This window comes from Aythya marila (genome assembly GCF_965140915.1).
Source record: "Aythya marila genome assembly, chromosome: 27".
In the NCBI taxonomy this organism is placed as follows: domain Eukaryota; kingdom Metazoa; phylum Chordata; class Aves; order Anseriformes; family Anatidae; genus Aythya; species Aythya marila.
Genome location: NC_139068.1, coordinates 3430284 through 3451142, shown reverse-complemented (window position 1 = coordinate 3451142; position 20859 = coordinate 3430284). Strand labels below are relative to the sequence as shown.

Genomic DNA, 20859 nt, shown 5'->3' with positions numbered 1-20859 from the left:
TGCTAGACGCCAACCATATGGTAGCACTCCAAGTATAGATGTTAACTTCGCACCTGCAAGACATTCATTAGCAGGAACACACAGCTGAACCCAGAAGGATCAACTTTTCACCAATATTTGAGGTACACACCACCTCCTTCTCCGTGTGGGGGGAAATCCAGGTGGGAGAAGACAAACCTGTAAGACTTTTCTGTTCCAGCTGAAACTTTCCATAGTTGGTGAGGAAAGCAGTGGAGTAGAATCGAGCTATTTTAAGTCAAGTGTGTGTTTTGCTGCCATTGTGTAGAAGTACCAGGCAAAAATTATGTCACACAACTTCATACTCACAGGAGATAAAAAAGATCTTTTTACGGTGCTCTTTTGACTCTGAAGTTGTGGAAAAACGACCAGAGGAAGAAAGAGTACATCCGTTTAAAGAAACTGGGCTTCCAAAACTATGAGAGCTGAAGGCTGTACATTTCCAGAAGTGAAGATGTTCTGTACCTGACAATTCACAGACCAGAAATGGGCTTTTTGTGGACTAGACTAAAACAGTCTCTTGCTGAAGCCATAAAGTAAACAAAGTGGGTTTTTTCAAGGTAACTAAGTATGAATGACCTTAGAGAAGAAATAACATATCTCTTTGCAGAGTTTAAAAGCTACAGTCTCCAAGAGAGATGGCAAAAAAGCAGCTTTGTACTCTTTGAAGTACAGACCACAAAGTGACTTAAAATTAAGTAGATACAACAGCAAAGAGGTTTGGGCAGAGGTGAATCCCATTCTTCCAGTAAAGTCCATCCTGCTGAGAAAAGTCAGTCCAAGTAAAATTGTGTCTTTCTAAGACATAAGCATAAGAGGGAGACTACTGATAAGCAGTACTAAACTGCTTGAAACCTGCTCTAGTGTAATACTGAAAAAATGTAGGAAACAATGAAGAGATAAGAAAAAAACTAGCTGGATGTTTTACAATAGCCCGGGTTAGAAGAGAGAGGCTCCTCTGCTAAGCAATAGGTTCAAACAGGAGAAACATCCTTGGTGTTACACATGCAAACGTTAAATATACCCAAGTTACCCTGAATATCCATAGAAAGTATTCCCATAAAGAGGCTCCCAATTTCCAGACATGGGAGAACTGGATGCAGGGACCCACTGCAGTTCAGTCACAGCCCCAAGAGCAGAAATCACACCTGCTGACTCGCAGACCACCCTGTTTTCCTGAAGTTCACTACAGAAGGAAGAACTGAAAACATTTTAGGAAAATAACTTCTGGAGTGAAGCAACATTGCAGAGGTCTGTCAGCTGCCAAAACACCCCGCTTATATCTTTAAGAGCATCCCTTTAATATATAACACACTTTCCCTGCTCAGCATTTTAAAATAAGGGCCTAATTATTTCATGTAGGAAAGGTAAGGCACGGGATCACCACTGCGAAGCAAACCAGGTGACTGAAAACTCCTGGAGGACAACAAAGACTAATGCTAGGGAAGGAGAGACACTCTCATTGTATATCCTTTTCTTTGATATAACACCTGAATGCAGCCAACATCGTCAAATTATTAGGTCTGTAATTTTAGAACTCAAAGCCACTCATAGATCCTACCAAAGATGGCCTCGGAAACCTACAGACTAATTAAAATTTTATTTCTGGATTTCAAGGAAGTGATGTTTGAACAGAAATTACCAGCGGAACGTTACTTTTAGATGAGGCAGGACAATTTCCAGAAATGGACAACATTCGCATCTGAAATGCAACGAATGGTAGATGAGATCAGAAAGAAATAAGCTGTGTGTGCTACAGAGGAAGCGTTTTGGGTAACAGGCAGGCTAGGAATGAGAATGATGTTAAAAAAAAAAAAAAGGGAAAAAAAAGTGTAAGGGAGCATATGGAAGAGCAGACACTTTACATCTATCTGAGTACATTAAAGCCTTACGATCTTTCAGTTTCTTGCAACACAGAGTCTCACTCTTCATGCAAGCATGCCAAGGAAGGTAAGTTCTCCCAGTGGCAGCCCATTTCTAAAACACACTAGTCCAATCCCACCTGCCAAGGCAGCAGCAGCTTTTTATTGATTATCTGCTTCGGTGACCAGTTAGCTTTGCCCACATCCAGTTAACCATCGGACAAATATCACATCTCTGGCCTGGCTTTGTTCAGGTCATTGGCTGAGCACTCAAGAATGGAAAACCAGAACAGGCAGCTGAGGTTCTCTAACAGGACACAAGAGGAGATCTCAGAAAACTGCACAAATACGAGATGAAGTCTGAGAAACCTCGATGTCCGAAGATTTGCTGTGCCCTTTCAAGGAAGCAGGCATGAAAAAACTAATTGAACCAGGAAAACACTTTAGGAGTTATTGTTTTAAGAAACTTGACAGGAGAAAGAACAAAGTCATTGAAGTTGATGAGGGAAGTCACATACCGGTGTTTGTTGTCCTCTTCCTCATCTCCTATCCTATAAAGCAAGATTCCAACAGTAAAAGGTTAGCATGCCAAAATTTCAATTCAAGCATGCTGTAACACAAAAAACATGATGAACTTGCAGAAAATTAATACAGAGATCAAAGGAAGCACAAAAAGGCATGCATAAAATCCCTTTTGCAATTGACAATTTTTTCCTCCTGCCTTCTGATAAGCGAAGCTATAAGTGTTTACTATAGATTTTTTGTCTTCTAGGATAAAAGATGGGATGTGAGGGGGCAGACAGTGTCCTACTTTCAAAAAAACTTGTGCTTTTATAGTGTTTAGAAGAAACAGAACAACGAGGGAGCATATTACCCATGAAAAATTAGAAGAGCACACGAGACAGTGAGAGAGAGAGTTTGAACTATCCCAAACTGATAATTACCGAGTTAGAAGCTTAGCAATTAAAATCAAACACAACGCTTAGACAATTTTTTTTGGCCGTTTCTGTTGTCTGGGTGGTTGTTTTTTTTGTTTGTTTTACCTGCGAAGCAATTTGGCCTTCAATTCTGCCTTCGTCTCATTCCAGGCATCTAGTTCTGGGCTAGTCAGAGCCGTGGGCTTCATATGGTCCAGGACAGCAATGTCTTTTCCTTGTTTCCATAGATCGTAACGTTCTGGTTGCAGAACCCTCACAAAGACATCCATGGAAATCTTCACCATGTCTTTGCGGCAAGTACACTGCAAGAGATTTCCAGACACCAACACCATGTCAGATCAGAGGAACTTTTCCTTTTCTCATCAGCTGAGCTTGCCTTCCTCCAGAGGCAAGCTGGCACTCTGCAGGCTTTGTCTGTAAGGCCGACCGTGGGTTACACAAGCAAGTGCACTGACACATACGTCGGTATTTCAACTCGAAAAGCATCGCCTCCACCTGCCCTGGGCAAAAGCAGAGACAGCACAAGCTGCCATGTGCTCCAAGGTAGCTGAAGACTCTGTTCCCCAACGTTTTCTTCTCTAAGCCCACCAAAACCAGGTTAGAACTTTCTTATAAATGCTACCCGGTGTATGTATTACTCATCTGCTGTCTTACAGTCATTAGACAGTAATAACTTTGGTCAATACAGACCAGAGGTCTGAGTTGGAGCTCAGATCTCCATTTCCCCTCTCAGCCAGTCTCTTCTGGAGTTTCTCAGGCTGAAAAGAGATTAGCAACACCACTTTGTAACTGAAAAAGCCTTAAAGGAACAAAAGCTTAACCTAATGACCAAGGCAGTTAAACTTCATAATTGCACGTCAAAGATGTGGCATATAAATCCTTCACTAGACAGTAAATTGCAAAACCAAAAATTAAGCACATTTTGCTGCCGGCAACGCAAGATGGTTTGAACAGACGGACAAGATCTGTTCAGCTGTGTCCAGCTTGCAAAAATTAACTGGTTACTTAGCAAAAGACGGTAAAAATAGTGGAGTGGGAGAAGAATCAAAAGAGAAAGCAGGAACGTACCGATGCCACTGGATGCAGGTAATAGCCAAGACACCGGTTTGGCAATAATATTATTCAGGAAGCTCAGCCCACACAAAAATGGAGAATAAAAATACAGATGTGCGTCATGGAAAGCGAGCAGCCAGCCACCCTACAGCAGGCGCCCTGGCTGCTCTCCATTTTCCGAGCTGATAACACTGCATCGAATAAAACCTACCTGTACATTGAGCAGGCTTTTAAAAATCAGAAGAGAAACATTGGTGATTTATAACTAACAAATTATCACAACTTGACTCCCCAGTGCCCCGATAGAAGGCCTAAAGCAGCAAAAAATATCAAAATATTCCTTAACCTCCAGCAATTAACACACAGAGCCCCAGCCGCATTAAATTACTTTTACCTGTGCACTTCAGGAGACTAACCAAAGCACACGTAGAGCAATGAAAAAAGGTTAAACCAACAACATTCTGCATTTAACCCAAATATGCCTAAGCCAAAGAAAACATGCATCTTTCATTTCAAGTAGCGTACGTTCATTAAAATTAACCTCTGGAATGACACCCTTGCCATTAGATTCATCTACACAAAGACTAGATACAGTTTTTTTTACTTGGATTCTGTTTGCTCTGATGAAGCTCGGGATTAATGGACTGTCTTTCTTCCAAGGAGATTCTCACCCCAGACGCAGACACCAGGCTGAAGGAGCAGCTGTTCTTTACGAGCTTCAAACTCAAAGGCGGCACAGGATTGAGAAGGACACAGCAACACAGCAAAGTCCCCTCGTCTCATGGGGGCTGCATCTGCAGCTTTGCTGGGGGCTGTGAAAAGCGGGACCCCTTCTTAGTTCTGCTCTAAGGTTCAAAGCATTGCTTGGCAGGCACCTGCGCTAAATTGCCTTTCAACTTCAAGTTGAGATGAGGTAATTTAGCCACTTTGCAGGACTTTTTAAAGCTGTTTCACCCTCCCTCTGTACCTTTTCAAAACTATTCTATCCTTTTTCCTCACAGAAATGCATGAAATTAAATGTGTATCTTTTCTTCTTTCGTTTTTCACTACCCTTATTAAAAGCCTTATGGCTTCTCAGGAAGCTATCGAGAGAGAAAAGGATTCTTTCCGTGCAGTTCTCAGCTATCCCACTTCCCCCAGCCCCTGTTTCTCATTTGGGCTACCTGCAGCCCTGCTACGACTTGGAAAGCAGCAATCACTGAGCGCGTTGAGTGGGAAGAAGTATTTATGGCCAGGCACTTTCAGGAAAACTCGATTCATTTAATGAAAAATAGTGCAGGAAAGAAAGGCTGGAAACGCAATTTGGCCAAAGAATGGCAGGCCCACAGCTGGCGCCCATGTTTCAAATTCCTGCCCAGGCAGAAGCTTCTCACCAGCACCTCCACAAACACATGCTTAAGGGATTTGTGCTGAGCACATTCTCAATCACTTTTCCTTAAGAAATGTTAAAAGCGCCTGTGTACTGCTACAAAGAGGAATGCAGAAGAGCACCCCACAGCATACATCGCCGGTGAGCTATGGAGATTGACCTCCTCTGCCTTTACGGATATGAAAAAGGGCTGAAGAGAGGCACAGCCCACTCGCTGATCCCGACCTGGCACCAAGGTGCTACGAGCACGCAGATGTCAATCCCTTCAAATCAAGCGGAGCAAATCCTGAGTCGGACAGGTCTCCAGGTCTCCAGTGCAGCCTCCAACACCACAGAACCACCGGCAGCCTGAAAGGCTCACGACAACGTGAAATACACACAGATCATCGCGGCGCCACGTACTGAGCTAGCTGGATGCTGCTCCTCACGCTGCTACTCAGAGAAACGACACCGTGGGCTGCAATCTCCAGCACGCCGCAACACCAGCAGCCTGCAGTAGCCAAGTTCCTTTCTTCATACACAAATCTAACATGATGTATGTTTATATTTCAGTTTTAATTTAATTTTATTGCTTTCACAGTAGCAAGCATGAATAATTTACAAAGCCTTTTTCCTCTGGGGCTTCTCCCAGATCATGCAGTTATATTTCCTCAGCTGCTGCAGTTCTGTCACATTCATGCTCCCAGAATGGCCAGGGCAGGGTATTTTTCCATACCCTTCCCTCAGACACAGCAGCAAGACCCTGCTAACACAGCAGACACCATACAATTGCAAAAAGGAACATGTATGTATGTATTAGGGGTGGGAGAGGGAGCAGGAAGGGAGATTGGAGAAGGAGACTGCGGGGAAAAAGGGGTGAGAAGATTCCTTTGCAGATAATTACCTGCTCTGCTCTATTAGAACAGGAAAAAAGAGCAAGCCTGTGTTTCCCTGTCAATGACAGCCATTCCCATCAACTGCCCGTTTTCAAATACACAGAATCATATTTGTTCTGAATGTTCCAAGTATGTGATTTGGCCATAAACACACAAGTTTTCTAAGACGTATTATGCCTACACCACCACCCCCATCTCTCTTTATCCCAATCTCTGGGGAACACAGCTTTCATATTCCATTTCTCTCCCCCCTCCCCTCAAATTCTAACACTTTACTACTCCAGCATTATTAAAATTCGCAGAAGCAACAATATAAAATGAACATGACTACACTTACACAACCACTAAGGAGAGATAAGAAACCTCGTTTTCTTTATGTGAGCGAAAACTGAACCACAAAGTCCCCATTCAGGTATTCCAGAAATTCCTACTACAGATTTCCTTCCTTTCTTTTGGCAGCATAACACGTACTGGTCGTAGACCTGTGAAAGATCTAGAAGTGATATGGTCACCCAAAGCACGGGCCATGACTAAAAGGCAACATGAGGGATGTGCTTGTCATATCAAACTGGCAGGTGAGAAATGTAAGGAACTCTGAGATCTAATCAAACATCTTGGTGCCTCTTCTCTGCCTCTCCCCACCTGGTAACCAGACTGCCACACCGACCTGCTCAGGAACAGCACGGCTGGAGGAGTGACAGATCAAACAACAGAGTATTTGTCATCAAGGAGGATTCATCTCCAAGGACCAGCTGCAAGTTCTGAGGAAAGTGGCAGGGGACAGAAAATAGAAAAGTGTTAGGGGCAGTTTCCCTCACTTCCCAGCTAGTACCACTAAACTGAACCCCATCTGTTCTGTAACATAGAAAGAGTTAATGTAAAACAACCCTTCTCCTTATGTAGGAATAGTCACAAAAATGATCTACATAAATTGGCACATCTGGTTCTCATAGAAAAAAACCTCACATTTAGATGAAGTCAGGGCCTGTTGCAAGCACAGTTGGTTAAGACCCAGCTAGCCTCCCACTTTGCCTTAATGGAAGTTTGAACAGAAAAAAAAAAACACAATGCACTCAAAGATAAGTTCTTTCAGCTATTATGTCGTCATTAAATGGAAAACCTAAATCTTTGCTTAACATTTTTTCATCTGCTTCTTCCTAGTGATGAAGCCTAAAAGCAGGGAAAGAAAATGATGGTTATGTCCAAAAGGTCAGAAAATTCTTGCTGTATGTTACAGGAATACACACTGCTCACACAGAGAATGCTCCTAAACGTCTCCCTATGAATTGCCAGGACAAGACACAAAGCTTCAGCTTTTGGCAGAAAGACAAAATCCTCCCAGTACGATGCTTTTAAACAGCTATCCAACTGCTTATCCGAGTACAGATGTGTTCCTTGAGATCTAGTTAATACTCAGTCAGTATGAGAGAAAAAAATAGTCTGCGCTCTGGTTTATTTCCCTTCCCTTCAGCCCAAAGTCACATTTCCACTCAGCCCCTTAGCGAGCATTGCTCCCACAGACAACCAAGTTTTCAAAAGTGACAAAAAACACACAAATTGCAGCTGGGTGCCTAAAAGATGAGCATCGGGCATTCTGCAAGTCACTGAGGAGTTAAACTTTGAAAAGAAGGAGAAAAACCTAAAATGCTTAGTTCGTGTGCTTAATGGTTGATAGTTGAAAGCTTGTGGGAAGGGAGATGAGTCTTGACCCCCTGTTTCTACTCTAATTACAAGCATTGCTGTAAGTCTCAACAACAAACCAGTTCATTAGGAAACCCACTGGAAACCCTCCACAGAGTTTCATAAACAAAACAATTAGGCAAAGACTTCCAAGGACTCCCCCTGGTCTCTGGCCGCAGGGCACGCTTTCTCCTCACTTGTTTCCTTCACTTGCTGCCATAACGTTCCGTGCAGATTTCTGCGGGCAGAAGAGCTGGGGAAATGGCAAGTGGTGGTAGCTGGGGAGGCAGTTTTACCCCACTCCTCTGCAACACTCAAAATGCAGTACAAAATGTTATGTGACGTGCTTTATGTTAGGCAAATACATCAACACTCCATCCAACTCACAGGTTTCTGGAGTTACATGGAGACGTGTCAGCCTTTCTCCCCCAGGCTATCTCACCACTTCTGCCAGAGTCACCTTTTTTTTTTAAGCTCTTCTTAAGTTCTGTAGACTACACCTGTACAGTTGCCAACTACTCCTGAATCTCTCTAAAAATGATGGAACATTTTCCTGTGAGATGGACGCAACCCCAGTGGGTGATGGTCCTGCACCGTGTCTCTGATAAGGCTGAAAGGGCCAAGAAAGAAATTCATCGCTCTCAGCAACACTACCAAAAAGGAACTCGGTGAAATACCAGCTCCTCTGTGTTTGGACAGACTTGTACAAGGAACAACCAACATAAGACCAAGTCATAACCACTGGATGAGAGCCTACAGTGAACACCATGTTGAGGTTATCTCACGCTATTATTTCTTCTGCATCATAAGCCTTGTGGATGGTAAAAGAAGTCTGTAACTGAGCACTTTTGCTGGCAGAAAGCATGTCGTGTCAGCGGGTCAGCACCGTGCTCGTGCACTAAGGGAGCAGCTACCATGCACTGACATGGCTTAGCGAAGTTCTACAGCTCTGAAGTGACAGATGCACCAGACAATTCCTGCTAAGTCAGTGCAGTTAGCCTTTTATCCTCCTGTTGGATCAACTCTTTTTGTTCGTTTCGCTTAAAAAGAAAGCCAAAAGCTGTGATGGTTTGTAGGCCTGTGATATGACAGATAAAGCAATAAAATCCACCATTTTGTATACCTCGTATGGCTAGGAAAATCTACAGGCAGTTTGTAGAAACATGAATCATTTCGTTTGGTGGAATATCAAGCGTTGGTATCTAAAGCGACAACCCAAGATCTGCCTCCAGCACACTGGAATTATTTTCCTTGGTAACAACGAGTATTCCTCAGTGACATTTTTCAAACGGACAAGAAGCTGAGATTTGTTTGTTGCATCTCCAAATGATATAAATTAGAATCAAGGGAGGGCTGATGTATAAATAAAGGAGGCAGGAGGCTGTCTATCAATCCTAAAAGAAACAGCAATCGAGGCCCCTCTGAAAACCACACAGCAAAAGAAGCACTTCTCTCTCTTTCTAGTAATAATCTGCATTCACCTGCATGCATTCTCAAAGCAGCTGGAGGGTTTGGTGGGTTACAGAGCAGAGGTGAGATCTGAATCCTGACGAGTGAGATTAGGAAGCGTCCTCAAAGACCCTGCAACAGAACCTGCTGACTGAACCTGCCAGTAGGGAACCGAGCTGCAAGAAAATCAGGAGCATGGCTGTCAGGAAAGACAAATAATTAAGCCAGGTGGAGTTTAAAAAATTAGAAGATGTTGTTCATAAGCAATCTACTACTCTAAGCACGCTAAAATAAAAAGTGGGCTTTATTTTTAAAAATGTTCTTTCTGCACAGAGCGAAGAGACAGAAGGTTAACAAATGTTGCCCTTGGAGGACAACAAAAAGAAAAGGTACCTGATGAGAAAGTGTGATGTGAATTCACAGCTACTTTACACTTTTACACTGCCTTCCCAAGTTCTAACATCATCATTTCTGCAACTCTGGAGCAGAATGCACTATTATTTATTCATTCATATGGCTAAGATTGCTCTTCTTCCTTTGTATCTAAGCCCTCATGTGTCACCCGTGAAGCGATTCAGTGGAGCAACACCAACAGCCCAGGAAAGCACAATGCTACAGCTGCTTTCAGAAGGGATTGTGATGGCCTCACAGTCCTACTGTCCCCAAAGCCCGATGACCCCAAAGCCCCAGCTCTGACACATGAATGATTGGGGCTGGTAGCCTTTACCAGGGACTCCATGTGGCAGGGAAGCTGAGCGAATAAGCTGCAGGGAGCACATTCTTCACACAGCTATTTACTTGCAGCCACAAAGCACACTGCCACCTCTGAGCTATAAATCACGGGGTTAGTGAGGCAGGGAGAGGGGGGGAGACTGGCAGCCCAGCCACATCAGGACCCGACGGGCTGAGGGCAGTTCCCAGAGAGGCACCCCGAGCTGGCAAAGTCATTTCCAAGCAGCATTTGGGAAGCCAAGAACAGCATGCTTTACACCTTCCAGTAATTAAGCTAGAAGTAAATCAGACTGGGCAATCTTGTAAAGCAGATCCCTACCAGTTCAACACCCTAAGGGTGAGGACAAGGGGTGAGCAGAGCAGGGAAGATGCCTGAAGTCCTTTCTGCCCCCACTGCCTGCCCTGATGCATAAAATGTCCTATTTGGGGGAGTCAGGTCCTGAGCAGCTCCTGGTGACCTGGACTGGGCGCTGCAGTTGCTCATGTGCCCCTTCTTCCAGGGCTGGCCAGAAACTCAGCTGGTACCACCCAGCCCAAAGCCTGAAATCCCCAAAACCTCCAGATTTTGTGATTACAGACCAGTATTTGTTCTTCCTTCCTTAGAAAAATGCTGCCAAGCAACCTCCCAGTCAGTACTTCAGAAGGAGATCTCAGAAAAGAGCTGATAAAACGAAGCGCTGAGAAAACTTCAGAAAAATAACTGGCTCCTTCCCGCCTTAACCTGAAAGGCACTGTAAAAAATCCTTTTTATTGCAAAGAATCAGTGTTTTTTGGAGAGTAAAGCATTAGGAGTGTTTACAAATAACACCAGAAAATAACTACCAGAAAGGGGAATGATTTTATACAAGAGCATTTTTTGAATCTGTCTTACAAAAGGGAACTACGGAAATGCTATTCCATATTAGAATATTTTTTTTTTGTTTTTTTTTTATTAGTATTCTATGCTTAAAAGGTCCAATTAGAATCAGTTAAGGCATACATACAAAGTAATGCAAAAGTACAAGTTTTATTTCCCCTATTTCAGAGACCAATTTTATGGCACTACCAAGCAGTTTCTGCATAATTCTCAGGAATTTTATTTCTTGGGAAATAAAGGACATCTTTCAAGAGAAAACCTACTAGCATATGAATAGTGAGGAGAAGCAAGCTTCAATTTTGCAATGACAATTATATGCCAGGCAACTTTAAATCACAAACACTCTGAAAGTAAATTTGAGATCTGTTATTCCATTATTATTTTTAAAACGCACACCAAAAAATAAAAATAAAGCTCCGCCGCAGAAGCGACAGTTTGGAAACAACAAGCTATGCAAAAGGCCATAGTGTAAGCTCCAAAAGGCACCTCTCTTGGGGATGCCTTTATGTAGCAGTAAAATCCAAACAGAAGAGTCTTACTCGTCTTCGCCTTCTCGCCAGAGAAAGGAGTGAGCAGCAGAGGACTGAGCTGTGTTGGAGCGGAGGTCTCTCCTGGAATGCGCTGCAGGAGGAGATGACGGCTACTTATTTCAGGACACAAAGTGTAGGATTTGGGAAGGAGGGCAACTTGACCCCATTTTATACTGAGAGAGATAATTCCAGCACTATCTCTGGAGTAAATAAGAGATAAAATGAAGGTATGAAAATGTCAACCGATGGTAACACAGACGCTATCATCCAGGAGTGTCTGCTAGTAATATAAAGGGAAGAGCAAGAAATTGTTCCCCTCCCACCCACTTATTTCCAGTCCAGTTTGTAAAAAAAATAGAAAAGCCGACCTGGGAGACACACTTGAATTTCTTATAAAATTATATACTCTGAAAGTGGCTTTTCAAACCAGAGGAGACTTATAGGCCGCCTCGACTTCAAGAAGGACACTTTACTAAACCAGTTGACGTTGAAAGTGTTGGTTAGTCAAATACGCTGCTAAGACCACCCTCAGCCTATTGCTGGTTGCATCCAGGAGTTTTCAGATACAAACTGAACCAAAAAACAATGCAGAAATACATTGCAATGCAACTGCAGGCTCATATAGAGGGAAAAAAAAAATAACAACAATAAAACCACACCACAAACACAAAGCACACTGAACAAACCCAAACCTAATGGTAGGGAATGAGAACGATCATTCACTGCCTTTCATTCATCAGCCCTTTTTCAACAAAAAAAATTAATGGGAGACAAACGACTGAAGAGCACCAACTACCGAGTAAAAAGGAAAGTGTTTCTCTGTAATTTCCAGGCTCTGCCTGTGCAGGTAAACATTAACTACAGCATACGAAAATAAAACCATCCCCATTCAACTGCATTATTTAATTGATAATATGAAGGCCTAAAGCAGACTGTTCAGAGTACTGCTGACCCCTGACATTGTGCCACTATCTGTAACTCCTTGAAAAACCCTTTAACTCCTTTTTCTGAATCTCTTCGTACCTCACCCATTACAACAGCCCGATGCTGATGTTAGCCAGATAGGGCCGTATCTTAAAAAGGGCATCTCCTGATAGAGTTTGATCTCCACATTTTAACAAAGAATGCTGAAATGAATTACCATTAAATATTTGGAGAGACCTAGTGATGACTGCACTCCAGGATGACCTACGGGAGCCCCAAGATTAACTGAAGGTCTCCCTCCCACCTGTAGAGTAGCTGACAGATGTAATATTTAGCTGCTGCTTTCTGCACAGATTAAGCGAAGCAGGAACTGTGGTTGGTCTTAAAGTCAGTCACCTTGACTGGAAAGAAGTCAGCTGCAACAGAAGGTTCCTTGAGGACTGGTGGGAGACATTTACAATGACAGTAAATGAGGTAACAGTTAAAGAGCTGTTAATTCTTATACTTCTGGGCACAATGTCCAGCTGCAGGCAAGATGTCTATTTCCCAGTGGTACAGCACCACGTAATTAGAGACCTGAGGTAAAGGAGAGTGTTATAGCCTTCCTCTGAATCGAAGCAGATTGACATTTTCTAAGAAGTGGAAGCAACCAGTCCTGAGGATTTAAATATATCATGAGCAGTGACAGGAATTTTGTCCACCACATACCAGCACTGAGGCTAGAGTAGCACTCACCACACAGATCAGCAAGTCAGACTTCAGAAGCAAACACCTGCTATAAATAAAAAGCTGAAACAAAACCAGGGCAAGCACAAGGAAAGAAACCTGAGAATTCTGCTGAATGCTTGTGGCAACCAATGTGCCAAAAGCCTTCAGTTCTCAGATTTCCCACCTGAGCTTGGGGCAGGCTAAACATAGAAGAGACACCTGATAGATAAAGACAGTAAATGGTATGAGATTATTGTCAGAGATGGTTACAGCTTGCATCTAAACACGTGAAGCCCAGAAGGAACATCCCCATGACCACTGTAGGCAGATGAACACCCGTCCAACTCCTTTATGTCATCTTCTCCTGCACAGTTCTGAAAGGGACTCCACAACCTCCCCACTAGGTTCTGAACCAGACAGCTGATTTCGTCACCTGAGGGTTCTCCAAGCCAATTTCCAATGGCATTTTTAAGCATCTGTTGATCCTGGTTACGAGTTTACACAAATACAAGCACACCTACCAACTATCCGTTTCCTACACAACTCCGCAGCCATTTCGTTTTTTGCCAGTGCTGATGCTCGTTCTACAATTCAAGCAGAAACGGTGTCTAAGAAGCTGATCTTTAAACTTCGCTGCATTCGTCATGTATTTTTACAGCCTAGGCAGGTTCCATGGTGGTTAGCAGAACATTTCATCTGTTTGGCAGGCAATTAGCATGGTTCTATCTATGGTTTTTGGAGGTAAGCCATTACCTTCCTGTCTCTTACTCTATGCCATTGACATGTCTCACTCTATTCACAGCTCTGAAAAAAGCAGAATTCAAATTTAATCCCCAGGATAACGCCCAGGAGAACATTAAAACTGTCAAATTTTGAACCTTACCTTGTCACCAATCTCACGAGTACTGGCAGGACAAGGAGAGAAGAAGAATCACTTTACAGCCACCTGGTTTCACTGCAGTAACACTACGGATCTATGGAGCATCACCTACTCAAGAATTTCTAAGAATGTTAAAAATGACCATATGACACGAAGAAAAACCTCCTCTGATGTAGGCAAATATAATCGATTTGTGCCTGACAGCACAGAAATCAATATAGCCATTTCTAAATTTAGCAAAGCTGCAGCAGTTAACCAAAAATTGCACTCCTGGATGTCTCTCTCCCTGAATTCTCTTCTTAAATGTGCAGGCAGGTGGGGTGTAGAGAGTCAGCTGATGTTCCATTAAAGTTCCTGTTTAACTTAAAATGGGATTTAAATAAACCTTTTGCCCTCACTGTGTAACAGCATTCATACCTCATCTGGAGCCTGATAGTAAGGTATCAAAGGGTTAATTAACATGTATGCAATGTGTGGTTTAGGTAATATTAAATGGAAATCTCTGAACAGACAAGTGTCAGCAAGTGCAATGGAAATAAATTGGGCATCTCCTTCCACACTTCAACTTTCTCTCCCTAGATTTGCTCAGAGCTCTCTGTGCTGCTTGTTCAGTAATTTCACGCTACGCTGCTTAACAATGTAAGCATGGAGGCTCAATCTAAAACTGCACTTCCCAAATGTCACTTGTTTGTGAACACATGGCTGAACCCAAAATTGCTTTTAATATTAGAGTGGTGCCTGCTGGCACTGCTGTAGTTAAGGGTCTGTCAGAACTTCCCCGATAAACCCCATTTTCTGGGGTGTATAACCACGACCATTTGCTACAGACAAGCCTGGCAGACAAGGTCACAACAAACTAACTTTATTTTTTATTTTTTATTTTTTTTTAACATTTCCAAACCAAGTTTGCTTGGCCATTTTTGACTGTAAGACACTTAACACCAGTTTGAAGTCTCTCACGGTTCTAGGTTTTCCTTACCATCTCCAGCTCCAGAACAAATTCAAACAGACAACTCCCAGTCCACCTCCACGTGGTCTCAGAGCCCACAGCTACTGCCCCATGGTCTGCTTTACCGCCTCGAAGGACTCCAAAAAGATTACAAACACCAACCCTGGATTCGCATCCTTGAACACTGGCAGGGGACAGCGGGGACAAGTACGTGACTTTTAGGTATGAGGATTTTTCTGTTCTGAGAATCATTTCAGTTGCACTCTGAATCTTCTAGCAATTCAGAGGTATGACCTGGCTGGCACAGTGAATGTGGGCATTTTATACTTCATGGCACAGCCACTAGCATGCCTAACGTTAAATGCTTTTACACCACTGTGGTTTCAGAAATAAAATAATAAAATCTATTTGTTTATTTTAGAAAAGGAGAGTGCTCGGGTGCCTAACTTGTTTGCTAACAGCAGACTTCTTGAAACTGTGGGCTGAATATTACTGAAAAACTAAACAAGACAGACACTTCACCTGTCAGTAACCCAAAGGGCTAAACTTGCTTTCTGTGGATAAGCTTCTTGGACGCTGAGCGCTGCGATGTTTGATAGTCAAGGACTGCCTGCCTGCAGTTGCTGAGGCAGGATATAAATACCAAGAGATGGAAAAAAGCAGAAAAAAAAGGCTCCTGTGGGGTAACAACCATCTTCCTTTCCTAGTTGCCTTAATGATGCTCACTAATTAAAAAGGAAAACTAGGAAGAAACAGCATGGCTTTTTTCATGATTCTACAAGATCCCTCACTGTCTGCAGTGCCAGAAACAGCACTAGCTTCGAGAAGCAGGAAGGAGTGACTGGCATTAATCACAAAGCAACCACTCAGGCTAATTAACACACAGCAATGATCACTTCTGAATATAATTATGCGTGCAAAGTTTCAGCTTAGGCCGAATGTGGCGGAAGGCATCACAGCACAAAGGTGAAGGGTTAAAGACAGCATTTTCAACGAGCCTAGGATCCCAAAGCGGAGAAGAGAGTGACTACATTCAGTAATCATCTACCTTTCTTAGAATATAAACCCTGGTAAAGGAAAAATGGGCATCATTACAGTGTTCCACAGATTGAGGCACAGACGCACTTGCAGCCCATTTTCAGTGGAGTTGGTTTTGCCCAGAACAAAGCATTAGGATGCATTATGAAACCTGCAGAGTCACGCCGAGTTGATAGAAGAAAAATAAGTGAAGGAGATGATATAAATGCTATTCTAGAGTGAAATCTAAGTCTGCCTTTCTGGAAAGGAACATCTGAGGCAATTTTACACTGCTACCCCATGGCAATCATTTATCCTTTCCCCAAAGACTGTGTGGAACTGATCCCTAATTTAAAAATTCACAGATTTTATTGAACCAGTTATGCTGCACTGCATCACATCTAATGTACCAAAGACATCAATGCATTAAAAACAACCCATTTAAGGCAGACTTTCAAAAAAAGAAAAACCATATTAATCAGTTTGAAATATATGCCCATAGCTGCTAATAATTCACATTTAAAAACCAGAGAATGCAGTATGCATTCTTTCATGAAAAACTGCCAGTGCCCTCGGAACTGTCCAAAGTAACAAAAGCATACAAGAAATTTGCCCTCGTGAAATAGCCATACACAGCCATTCCAGCACGATTCTCCTCCTCAGACATGACTCAGCCCTTTTGTACCATGCTGATGGTAGGGAAATTCAAATATTTTCAGGAGGTTATTGCTATATTCCTATGAAAGTTTAAGATGTCTCCAGCTTATTCCTTCTCCTTCGGCATGTGCCTAATGAATTGTACTCAGTCATATCAGTCACCTTATTCAGTGTGAAATACAGTTGGGATAATTCAGAAAACTAATCCAAACTTACTAGTTTCCAAACAACCTCTCCACAAGGTGCATGTACATTCAGCACTCAAGAAAATCATTACTATGCCCTTAAAATGACATGAATTATTAACAAGAACAAAACAACAACATGGAGTATATCCTCAAAACAACTTCAGTTTTGGTCAAAAGGACAAGTCCCCCACTCAATCATTTTTATTTCATGAGCTGGTGGTCATAAGTAATCCCTCATCCAAACAGACACCTACTTGGGTTGCCATTTTTCCGTAGTCGATCCACCGCAAAGTGGCAAAGTTGGTAGACTCGGCACAGTTGAAGCCATGATTGAAGCCAGCATGGTAACCGTAAGGAAAGGTAATCATGAACTCTCCAGCTTCCTGGGTGATCTAAAAAACAAAAAAGGAAGACATAGCCCACAGATCAGTTGAAATAGCAGTTTGAGAACAGAGTTAAATCTCTCTGGTTAAATCTCTCAACTGGAGGGAAGGCAGAAGAGTCACTGCCAACTCTTGGCTAAACCTGGAACAACTTCTTGTTAACAGCAGAAATACCAAAGTAATTCTACTCATGAAAAACGACAGTACAAAGGATGGAAGCCGTCACAAGACCTGAACTCTTTTGAGTCAAAGTTACAGAAAGGACCCAGCAGTTCAGAAGACCAGCACAATCTTTTGATGGTCATCACTTCAGCTTATGTTACATCCAAACCCATCTTCATACTCCTTGCTAGTTGAGACAAGGAAATTGGATTTCCCACCTAAACATCCACTCTGTGTTGCAGTGTCCTGCTGAAATACATGCTACTTTTCACTGTATTTATTTCCTCACTCGTATTTGTCATTCTTATTCCCATTTGTTCACCCATTAGTCAAACAACCTAAAAATTACAGCTCACCATTTGTCTACTCACATAAAATTAAAACAGTAAGCAAAAAGATTGAAAACTGCAGATTACAGCTGTAATCAGAAGCCGATCAATTCCCAACACTTTTAGAAAATCACCTTTTAAAAACCTACAAAGAGGAGACATCGGGGAAGACAGAAAGGTAATTAAACACTAGCGCACATTTTAAGAACAACTGGCAGCAGCACAGCACGCTTTGAGCAATCCTCCTGGGCCAGCTCGCCAGCTTACCAAAATGTATGATAGCATCTCCCTTCGATAGACAGAAAAGAGGCAAAATTTGTCCTTCCCCTGTCTTTCTAAACCAGAAGTGCTGACCAGGCTTTCATAACAGCCACATGACGCTGCTGGATTATTCCCAACAGCACAGCAGTTCGGAGCCTACAGAGGTTTTGAAGAACTTAGACCTAAAAACGCAAGGATTGGTCCACATAGAAAATGTGAGCAGAAGTTAAAATATTTACCCACTACGCTGATCAAACACCTAAACCTGTTAATGCTATGAACATTAGCAGCATAAAAAAAATAAAAAATAGAAAAGAAAAGCTCATATGACAACACGAGAAGCTTCTGGATGAGAGGTGCCGAAGTCCGGTCTGCAGCCAGCTGCACGGCGCGTTCCCCATCCAGCCCCCTCCATAAATCAAAGCAGAGCGGTAGATTGCTAACTTCAGAAGACGGAAAGATTATGTTTCTGTCACGAAATCTACATCCTGGTGTCTTCATTTCAAGCCTGCAGTGTATGTCCTCCATGTCACTGCTGTCAACATTATCCCTACAATAAATTAGAAAGCACTCGAGATGATGGATAGGCCATGCAGAAAAGTAATAACTATTGAAAGAAAGCCAGCACAAACTGCCACTCATGGAGAAAGCCCTAAATTTACTGACTTCTGCAAGCTCTTGAAGAATAAATGGAGAAATCAATAGGAGATTACAGAAATACACATTTTTAATTATTAAAAAGCCCTAGTATTGATCTGCTTCTTTTTTTCCAGAAGTAAATACCATTATAGAGATTTATAAATGTGTGCTTATTCACTTCATTGAAGTCTGCCAAGAATTTAGATGAAGGGATCCTATCTCTGTTTCTAAAGAAAAATGGCACACATTCCCTGTCTCTGAATAATAGCGATCCTCCTTCAAAAGCTACTATTTCAGGACAGGGGTTATTCAGATACAGGCTGCTCTGCCTTAAGAGATCTCCTCCTCCTCTTCACATTTAAAAACAACCAGCGGCTGCCAGAGAGTTGAGAGAATCTATCACAAATACACATTTTCACCCCGTGCTCTGTAAATCAGGATTAGGAATTATATTTCTTTAGGTAAGATGTTAATAATCCCCCTTTCTTTAAAATATAAAGCTTGGCTTTGACATGCACTAGCCTCTCCTATTTTTTGGGGGGGAAAAAAGAAAGAAACAGATAAAAATCAGATTTTTGGCATTCAGGTAGCACGCATTTTAAAGGTTCTACATATAATCAGCATGAAGGAGACACCAGACGTGAATCTGTAAAAAAACCTTCACGTCGCAAATCAAAAGATTCAGAGCAGGAAGCCTAGCTAAGTGGGAGAAGGCTTTTTACCAAGCAACAAATTAGAAATTTCTTTATTTAAAGCACTTCACACCCCGTGCCTCAAACCATACAGAACAGTAAAGCTGACCTGGGATACGCTTGGAAGGAAAGCTTTCCTTTACTGACTTTTTTACGAACTCTTTTGCTCCTCTTGCATGGTTATTGATCAGAAACCACTTAACAATTATCAGTCAATGCCACTTTCCACAAAAACATGGAAAAGCAAACACAAAGATGTATCACTCCGGAGCAAACTCTGCCCACCTACAACATTTCAACTTTTGAAGTCTGACAAGAATTTCCTTCCTGTTCTGACCCCCCTGCAGACACAAGAGCACCGCCCAAACACGCCACCCGAATGACACGGCAGATATTAATTCCCATTTCCTGTTCTCTTCCGTTCCACAGGATGGGATGCCAGCAGGGGGCTGCACCACAGACTTCACTTACAATACCTAGGTTGCACCAACAGGTACTTTTTAATCATTGTTATTTTCAACTTCTTTACATAAGCAGTGACCCCTTGTTAGGCTCTGTTCAACGTGTTCTGGCACCACTTATGAAGCTGTTTGAACCAGAAGCTGTAAGAAAAATACCATTAACAGCAGCAAGACACAGCATTCAACTGATACTGCAGCAGAAAAGCAGCAGAAATTCTTAAACTTCACCATTTAAGTGATGTTTAGGCCAATAAAGATAAGGTCAGACAGACTTTTCAGATCACACTGACTACAGGTTTTGTACTCTTCTGTGAGTGTGGTTGGAATAGACATCTTTGAGCCTCCATCATCTCCATCGAGGGGCATCTATGCACTGAGATGCCACTCACATTCCAATCTGCCCAGCTGCTTTCCTGAAATTTGTAGAATTAAAATCCTTACCAAAAAAAAAATCAACAATCAGATCCCACGATTAGATATTTTCATTATTATTTTCAACGGTATGTAGCAGATATCAATATTTTCACGCTTGGGATTTGGGTTTCACAGATAGAATTACAAGAAAAATGGTTTGTTGATCTGTAAGAACAATTTAATATCGACCATCGTGTGCAAAGTAGGCCAAGTCTAGCCAGCCACTGATGTTGAACCGTAAGCACCACACATTGCTTCACGCAAGTCTCCCCTGCACTGACAGCAAGCTCATCTGACAAGCCAGATGATCACACTTCAAATTTCATTCATCACAGCCTTCCACCAAGAAAAATGAAACAGTCCCTGGAGCAGTAAATTGAATGAATTCATGGTTTTTATGCTATAAAAAAGCCAAGATCTTTTACCTCCATCTCAAAGAATCACTAGGCTCATCAAATAGGCGCCATACTTCATCTCAGGTGGACTAACTCTAGCAAGATCATGCTTAAAACTGATCAGAGCTCAAGAGTTCTTACTTAGAAAAAGAAGGGCATAAAATATCTAGAATGCGGATGATGCAAGGGGGTTGAGGTTGATTCAGTTTGATTCTTAACCCACCAGAGTTAAGAATCACACCGTCTCCAACTCAATTCCCTTTCCCACACCCAGACAGGATCATACCCTAACACATTGTCTTAACCCCCTTGGCAGGACAAGAGCTCCATGCACTGGTAACACGCAGAAGCAGTAGCTGCTTGATTGATTCTGCACAGATATGAAATCCGTGGTAAGCATGCTTGGCTGAGGAGATTTACTTCTTGTCCAGAGACTTT

The 20859-nt window shown here is 42.4% G+C and overlaps 1 protein-coding gene across 3 annotated transcripts in view; it reads right to left on the bottom strand.

The window, feature by feature from the left end:
- The window catches only part of KDM4B (lysine demethylase 4B), a 90544-nt gene that overhangs the window by 30424 nt on the left and 39261 nt on the right, over nucleotides 1-20859 (bottom strand). For 2 of the 3 annotated variants that reach the window (XM_082779888.1, XM_082779889.1), the window contains exons 8-10: nucleotides 16940-17077; nucleotides 2924-3120; nucleotides 2399-2431 (exon numbers count right to left, since the gene is read on the bottom strand). In XM_082779888.1, the coding sequence (XP_082636014.1) occupies nucleotides 2399-2431; nucleotides 2924-3120; nucleotides 16940-17077 (368 nt within the window). The remainder of the gene's footprint in view (nucleotides 1-2398; nucleotides 2432-2923; nucleotides 3121-16939; nucleotides 17078-20859) is intronic. The other variant, XM_082779890.1, reaches the window with a different exon arrangement.